The 8,881-nt window shown below is 40.6% G+C and overlaps 1 protein-coding gene across 1 annotated transcript in view; it reads right to left on the bottom strand.

Annotated features, from left to right (window-relative positions):
- Window positions 1-248: 248 nt before the first annotated feature.
- LOC104538011 (cell division cycle protein 20 homolog B-like) overlaps window positions 249-8,881 on the bottom strand; it is a gene marked incomplete at its 3' end in the record, with an annotated part of 10,072 nt that continues 1,439 nt past the window's right edge. The window contains exons 3-5 of the mRNA XM_010181050.1: window positions 7,655-7,776; window positions 3,057-3,156; window positions 249-359 (exon numbers count right to left, since the gene is read on the bottom strand). Coding sequence (XP_010179352.1) covers window positions 249-359; window positions 3,057-3,156; window positions 7,655-7,776 — 333 coding nt within the window. The remainder of the gene's footprint in view (window positions 360-3,056; window positions 3,157-7,654; window positions 7,777-8,881) is intronic.

Genomic DNA, 8,881 nt, shown 5'->3' on the forward strand with positions numbered 1-8,881 from the left:
GCATGAGCAGTTAGGTATTACTGCATGAGAAATAGGTAGTACTGATTTTAGGGTTTGATCAGTCATGTCTATATCCTGAGACAGTCAGTTTTCAAAAATGGATCATTGCAAGAAAAGTTACATCATGCTTATGTCCTGCAAAGTTTACACCTATGTGAAGGGGGACACATCTTCACCATCTTTCTGGAAACATAGATAAGAATTTAAAAGTCTCTGCAAAAACCATCACACAGGAGAAATTAACTTACAGTAATCATTGCGCAAGCCAGCAATATGAAACCTCAATTCTGGCTCCAATGGTACGGAAGCCTTCATGATGGTTACAGCTCTAAACTCATTCTGGGTCCCCTTTTGGCACCCTGTATTTGAAGATTAATCACACACAAATCAGTAATGTAAAACACCATCGTTTTTTCTTAGGCCTAAACCTTTCACATTCTCACTATATTTGTGTCTCAATGGTTCAGAGGCCAGAAGGGTCTAATTTATGAGTAGGTTCAAAATAATAGACACACTAAACTAGGTGGAAGCCTCCTTTTATCACCTCTTCAAACCTCCATGGGTTCAGTCAGCTAGAACAGAAAATAGGGTCCACTGTATTTTGTTTAAACTGTACTCAACACACTACATGGGGTTTTTGTGGGGTTTTTTGCCTTAATTTTCTGTCAAAAGTTGTTAGTAGCATAATGTTTCATAAGTGGTCTTCCACTTCAAAATCCCCTAAACAGCAAGTAACTTTTTTTCCTTTCTCATGTTAATTTCCCACCAAAAGGTCTTCGCCATCAATACCTAACCACAGGAAAAGGGTTTTAAAGCACACGTACTTTGATCACAGCACACTAAGCTTGTGACAACACATAAGCAAGAAACAAAAGCAAATACAAGTATGAACAAGCAGAAGAGTCATCCTTTGTGGTCACTGTCTACATTATGTGGCAAGGACATAGGAAAAAAGCCAGATCATTAGCACTGTGAATCATTTAATGCTATATTTTTATGCTTAAGAAATTCTTGCTGCAATGTGCAAAGCAGAAAGCTGGAGATTCACATTTCTGCACTTTTTTCTGTGTTTTGACTTTGGTTTTGAATTATTCTTCAGAGAGGAGTATTTAGAATTAATATCAAAAGTTTCAAGGGCTGAAGACATTACTTACCTCTATAACCAACCTTCTCTGTTCAAAAAAAAATAAACACTGACAGAGTTTTTGTAGTCTGTAACTTAAATACATACAAACATCCTATATAGAGGTCCAATGGCAAATTGTGGAGAAGTTACTTTACACAGTCCTTCCCTACTCTGTTCTCCAAATTCAAATCCAAACTTCTAATCGAAAATTCATTTCTGCCAGACAACAAAAGTTTACACTCTCAGCTCTTTATTTAAAGACTGAAGATGGAAAAGAAGCAAGTCAGTTATTTTCTTCTGTATCAAAAATGTTGTGGAGTTAAACAATCAAGTAGACTTGCAGGAATTACCTTCTCAGAACTGCCCAAGAAGATATGTAACACTGAATTTTAACCCTAAAAAGGTCTAATATCACTGAAAGGAGATTCCTTTGTACAGAAAAATCTGTACTTGTAATATCTAGATTTTTAGTTATTTATTGAAAACTTTATCAAGCCTTTCAGAACCCAGCAAAGTGAGAGAATTCAGGAAGACTAAGGCACTTAATTGTAACAGTTGAATGAATGTCAACACTTCTGAAACACTCTGAAAATGTTTTTCTTCTTTAACATTGGTAGCTGGTATGGAGTAGCGATATATAAAGGATCAAAACATCTCTGTAACTCATTTCAGATGTCTCTTCATGAGCAATTAATCTACCCCAAATTCATATGGATCACACTTTCAGCTCCATTCATGTACTTCACAGACACATGAATGTGTGTAGCAGGCTTTTTAATTAATGGAAATTAAGCTTCATTACACCATTTTGTGCTATTTTGCCTGGGTACTAGCAGATATCACTGACTTTTGAGAGGATTTCAGCTCTCACATGCCAGCGTCACTTCTCAAAATGAGACTCAGGAAGTGGTAAGTAGTCAGTACTGTCACATCAGACCACTTTATCAATTAGTAGGTGGGTGGAATAAAACCCAGTATTCCTGATAGCAGTGTTAATTTGCCATCAAGAATAGAACACTATGACAAATCCCTATCCTGTTGCTATCGACTGCTCTGAAATTAGTCTTTTTTGCATGGAGAAAAGCAACACAGGAATATATGAATCTATTACACAGTCACAAATTTCTTCTTCAGGAGATGAAGTGTGAATTTTTAAAGAAGCTATGTCACACAGTTTTAACATGAGCATGAATCAGCTCCTGACTGTCAAGAACCCATCATGCACAGAAACAGCCAGAACACCAAAACAAATTATCTGTCCAAGACAGAACATAATATAATACTGGTCTTATATTTAATGAACTGTCTCATACTCAAATAACTCTGGGAATATTTGTATTATTTTACAGGTTAGCTCCTCACATCCCACCTTTTTTCCAGTTGTCTGATCATTCTCACTCCCTTATGCTTATTTGTTTCTAGGATACCTTTTGGAGCAAATTAACCAACTACTACACAGATGAAACCAGAGGCAGTGCTAGGGACAGTTTGCTCCAGCTACATTAACTACATTTAGGAGCAACAAGACCCTATCATCTCTGCATGTCTTGCACTCTCAAGTACCCAGCAGTCCACACGATACATAGCCTGTACCCATTCTGCAGCCCAACCCTACATTATTTGTAGGTTTCTGAAACTGAAAAGCCGAAAGCAAATGAGCAATTTAGGGTGACCAGTGCATCAGATGGGGCCCAACGGAGAGCCAGGTGAAATACTAGGGGATAATCACAGTGGAAGAGGTGGAGTACTACCTTGCTGCAGGCAGTGGGAACTCTAGAAATAGCCCCAAGCAGTGCAGATTTCGGCCACTTCACATGATTCTGTAACACTTGCAGGAACAGGTAAATGCACTTGCTTTTCCAGTGTAGATGCAGCCTGCTGTACCTTACTATTCAGTGTGCATGGAAATATTCACTATACTGGAACATACCTTTCCAGGCGCAATTGGTATTTTCACAGACCTTCACATCACCACTTTCTGCAATGCTAAATCCAACCTCCTGGACTAGTGGAAGATGAGAAGAACATTTCTGCCAATACACTGAAGTGAAAACGTGACTGAATGAAGAAATCTGTCAAAAAACACATTTAAGCATCATGGATAACACAAATCTCATCAGAGGGATCACTACTTGCTACATAAAAGCTCGAAAGCAATTTGGCTTTTGGATGGGAGATGAGTAACAAATACAAAACACCAGTGTTCAAATCATGTTCTTTAACTTGAGCACATCTTCCCTTCTGTAAAATACCAATTCACTGCTAAGGGTCACACAGACTTTAATGAAGCTGTTTGAACATGGACACCTTACCAGGAAAGAGGTCCCAGGCCTTGTATACCTGTAGGTACTAACACCAGTCACCTGCCAAACCTTAGTGTCCCCTTGTGCTCTTCTGAATTGGCATTTGGGCTAACGTTACCAGAATATAATGCCATGCTTTCTCCATGCAGAAAGTCAGTCTGATGCCTCAGGCTTGTTCTATGAAGGAAAATCACTTTCCTGGTGCATACACTGGAGGGCCATTGATTCCTGCATGAGACCTATTGGATGTTACAGTCCTCTCCCAAACCAGGGCCCCATTCCTTAAATCAGTATTACAATATGAAACTGAAAATACTCACAAGGTTGCTCAAGAGGAGTAAGATTTTTTAAATTACATTATCATATCCATGGGTGTCAAATAAGTAGATGATGCAGCAGACAAAGATGAGAAAAGTGAGATATGAATTGTTGAACTTTCTTTTTTTAAAAAAAATAGCTTAGGCCTCTAGCCAAGAATCAGGTAAAGGCTCAGATCAGCTCACACAAGAAATTAATCTCTTCACCAGTACCTAGTACTATGCATTTCTTCACAATGTTCACCGAGTTGAATGCTTTGATACCAGTTGTCTGTCTGGTCTGTAATTCTCTATCTACAGTCAGGTGAAAATGCAGCTTATGTTTTTACCAGCCACTCAAGATTACTATGCTCTTCCTCCAATGTCTGTGAAATCTATCCTTTCAAGCACAGTCAGTGTTACTCTTCTTCAAAACCCTGTTGCGACCATGGTAAGAAATGTCTTCAAAATCACAGCTGGGAAAAAAGTGTTCCTCCTTTTATATACCCCAGCTGTTCTACAGCAGGCCTCCAACTTTTAAAGGCACTTTCTGTATGATTTATACAGACAACTTGGCAGAAAGCTAATCAGATTGCTTGGATCTGCATCCTCGAAGTGCAGACATTTCTGTGGAAAATCAATTGTGTTTACAAGGAAGTAATCTTTTGGCTCACAGAGAGACCACACACATTCACTGGAATATGAGATTTTGGTTTCAGTGCATCCCATCCCTTTATGCTATCAGGCAGCACAAATTAAACAGTCCTTAATTACTATATCTAAGAAGATTAAGATATTTTTATATGTTTTTTGCCAAGACTGACTTGCAAATAGTTATAGAAAGAACCTGGGTTTTGGTCATCCCAGAAAGTTATCTCAAAGATCCCCACATCACACTTTTAGGAAATGGTTTTGTTCCTTCATGTAGAGCACTGGATATCTTAGTACTAACTCAACTTCTGCTTGTAAATTACAGTTTAATTCCAGGCAAGTCACTTCACTGTAGAGAAGAAAGATGGACAAAGGGAAGACTGACACATGGTTCATATTTCAATCAGTACTGTTTTAACATCTTCATCAGCAACACAGACAGTGAGATCAAGTCTACCCTCAGCAAATGTGCAGGTTACACCAAGCTGACTGGTGCAGCTGACAAGCCCGACAGATGAGATGTGACTCAGAGGGACCTGGAAAAGCTCAAGAAGTAGGCCCATGGAACTTCAGTAGGTTCCCAGTAGGAACTTCAGGAGGTTCAACAAGGCCAACTGCAAGGTCCTGCGCCTGGGTTCAGGCAGTCTCCAGTATCAATACAGGCTGGGGGATGAAGGGATTGAGAGCAGCTCTGAAGAGAAGGACTTGGGGGCAGTGGTGGATGAAAAGCTGGACATGAGCTGGCAATGTGTGCTTACAGCCCAGATAGTCAACCTTGTCTTGGGCTGCATCAAAAGAAGTGTGGCCAGCAGGTTGAGGGAGGTGATTCTGCCCCTCTACTCCACTCTGGTGAGACCCCACCTGGAGTACTGCATCCAGCTCTGAAGGCCTTGGTACAGGAAAGGCATAGACCTGTTGGACCGGGTCCAGAAGAAGGCCACAAAAATGATCAGACATTCTGGAGCACCTCTCCTATGAGGAAATGGATGAACAAGGAGCTTCTAAAAAACTCAAATGGAAGAAGGATGTTTACAGAATGTGTAAAAAAGAACTGGCCAACTGGGAGGAATAAAGGAACAATACCCATGTATACAGAGATACAGTGAGAAAGGCTAAGGCCCAGTTGGAATTAAATCTGGCAAAGGATGTCAAGGACAAGAAGAAGGACTTCTTCAAGTACATCACCAGCAAAAGGACTAGAGAAAACGCGGGCCTGCTGCTGAATGAGGTGGATGCCCTAGTGATGGAGAATACAGAGAAGGTGGAGTTGCTGAATGGCTTCTTTGCTTCAGTCTTTACTGCTGAAGCCAGTTCTCAGGAATCCCAGACCCTGAAGGTAAGAGAGAAAGTCTGGAGAGAGGCAGACTTTCTCCTGTTCAAGAATTTCTAAAGGATAGGATGTCAAGAGGATGGGGTCAGATCCTTTACAGTGGCACTCAGTGACAGAACAAGGGGTACCAGGCACAAACTGGAATGCAGGAAGTTCCATCTGAACATGAGGAAAAAATTCCCTACTGTGAGGGTGACAGAGCACTGGAACAGGCTGTCCAGAGAGGCTGTGGAGTCTCCTTCTCTGGAGATACACGAAATTCATATCCTGCCTCGATACGAACCTGTGCAGGTAAACCTGCTTTAGCAAGAGGTTTGGACTAGATGATCTCCACAGATCCATTCCAACCCCTACCATTCTGGGATTCCATCAAAGGCTGTGAGAGTTGGAGTCACTGAGCCTGGAGAAGAGAAGGCTCCAGGGAGACCTTACTGCAGCCTTTCAGTACTTAAAGGGCACTTATAAGAACGATGGGGACAGACAGTTTTAGTAGGACCTGTAGCAATAGGACCAAGGGTAATGAATTTGAACTAAAAGAGGGTAGATTCAGACCAGACATAAGGAAGAAATTTTTCACAATGACAGTGGTGAAACACTGGAAGAGGTTGCCCGAAGAGGTTGCCCAAAGAGGTTGATGTTCCTTCCCTGGAAAGACAGGGCTCTGAGCAACCTGATCTGGTTGAAGATGTCCCTGCTCATTGCAGGAGGAGTAGACTAGATGACCTTTAAAGGTCTCCTCCAACCCAAACCATTCGAGGACTCTATGACTAAGAGTGAAGACAGTGACACGTACTCATCTTCTAAAAGACATCACATTTCAAGGAAGGAAGAATGTTTTACATCCATTACTTCATAGAAAGTTCTTATTACCTCAACAAAAAAGTTTTATTAAATTTCTCTGTGGGAAAGATTACTAAACCAACTGAGCTGTGCATTTTAACAATTCTAAAATTCACTGACTCTTCAATCAGACCATGGAGAGGTGCATGAAGGAAGAAAGCACTGTTGCTGAAAGGAGGACTTTGCAGATTATTTTGTTTATTTAAAAAGGAAAGTGATTGGCTCGAGGGCGAGATTCCACAGACTGATGAAAAAGCAAGGTATTTTTCCAACATCCAATGATCTTCAAGAGTTCAATTATTATAAGATACCAATCAACAAGCCTGCTAGCCCACCTGTGCTAACACTACCTCCTTTTCTTAGCAGTTGAGCTTGATACCCTCACAGAAACCTCTCAATAATATTAATTAGGTGGGTGCTTGAAGCATATGTTTGTTTAAGATGACCAAAAAGCCATGAACAATGCCTAAAAATACCTTTTAAATGCTGTATCAGTGTTCACCAGGAAAAATGAAGGGATAAGTTGTACAGCAGTAGAAAACAACATCTAAATGGGAAGTGATCTGAAGTCTTTGTTTCACATGTGTACTTTCATCCTTGGCCAAAAATCTGACCTTCTACTGTCATGAGAAAAAATTTTACTCTCAGAAAGCTACTTTTTGGCAAATTTTTCAAAGTACCTCATTCTGTCTACATTACAAAATGAACAGCTACATCCTGCACAACTGAAGAAAGTATCTTGTTCACACATAGTGGTTATTAAAGCAAGTGGAAAACTGAGTCATTCATGCTTTTCATTCGTATTTTTTACAACACGTTTTCCCTCAGAGGTAACAAACATATCTTGCGGGCTTCATTAACTTGGTTTCAATTTTAGTTTGCAGCAGGTAGCTTGGAGGAAGGGGAGAGAAGCTGAATCAAATAAATGAAACAATTGCTCCTGGCATTTCTCTAGCAGACATTTCCTAAATGGACCTCCTCTTGTTACTGTTCTCCATATCCATGAGGTAGTATCTGCATAACAGATTCCAGGCCAAAGACAAGATTAAAAAAAACACATCAGGAAACCAAATACCCTACTTGTGAATTTGAATGTTGTGTTACTCACCTGTTTCTTTTCCATTTCAGCTCTCCTGTTATTCCTTCCTTCCAAGCCTGCTGTAGCATGACTGCTAGGTAGAGTCACAACTGTTTTTGTAAAGGAGAACTTCTTAGGCATCTGAGATGTCACTGGAAAAAACGATTTTAATGGAAACAATACCTTTAAAACCATACACAGGCATATTTGTCAAGTACTTTTCAGAATGGCACTGATTTCATAGTAGCAGTACTCTAAAAGCAGATCTGCCACACTAAGTAGGACAGTGCAAATACTGACATTTAAACCAGTCACCCTGTTTTCCTTTTGTCAGTGAAGATAAAGAGACATTCTACAGCACTGTTCATCTTATCCTAAAAGAAATGTCTAAAAAAGGTCAGGTTGATCATTCCCTTTATAAAGGGTGCCTGTTTACCACTGTAGCTCATATCCAGCCTTGGATTTATTGACTGGTTACACAGGATCCTACCCCATAGGAAATAAATATCTGATTTCCCAGAACCACACAGGCTTCACCACTGCTAGCAGAGTCAGCATGCAGGTCTTTTTGTTCTAGAAACTGAAGCAGGGAAGTTCTCACCTTGCTTTAGAACCTGAGTTTCCTTGGGCTGGGCAGGTATTATTGAACAGCTCTAGTATTCTGATTAGCAGAAGGTAGAATTGCAGTTTCTGACCAGCAGCAATGGCATCACAGGAACACATCCTGAACACTGAAAAGCTTCTTTTATTTACTCTCTAAGATTTCAATTATTAAGCAAGAAATGAGCCTTGTTTAGTTCCCTAGATCTTCCAGGAGGCTCTTCTTGTACATTCAGCACATAAACCCTTCTCCACTTTCCCCTAGCACTACTTGCCCCTAGGAAGTAGGGGTCAGTGAGTTCAAAGCCTCATTTTATATTTACTCAGCTCCCTCTGTTGCTGATGGAGAGAAGCAACCTCCCCTTTAGTCAGTTCTTCTTCAGACCAAATCAGAGTACTGAAAGTTTGATCTGTGCTCTGGATGGCCCTCAGATAAGTCTCTCCCTAAAATGAGCTGAGTGTGAGTGTCTCTTGGCTGCTGTCCCTTTGTCAGTACCTGAAGCCTTACATATTGGAAGAAAGTCAACACCACAGGGCAAGCTTCTCTTTCAGCAAGCATATACCATACCACATCCAGGCATGCAGACTCGTCCAAGCTCTGCAGTTACAGTCAGATCTGCAGTAGCTGTGTGTAAGACAAAGAAGAAGCAGAAGGAA

The sequence above is a fragment of the Mesitornis unicolor genome, unplaced genomic scaffold (genome assembly GCF_000695765.1).
Source record: "Mesitornis unicolor isolate BGI_N332 unplaced genomic scaffold, ASM69576v1 scaffold30143, whole genome shotgun sequence".
In the NCBI taxonomy this organism is placed as follows: Eukaryota; Metazoa; Chordata; class Aves; order Mesitornithiformes; family Mesitornithidae; genus Mesitornis; species Mesitornis unicolor.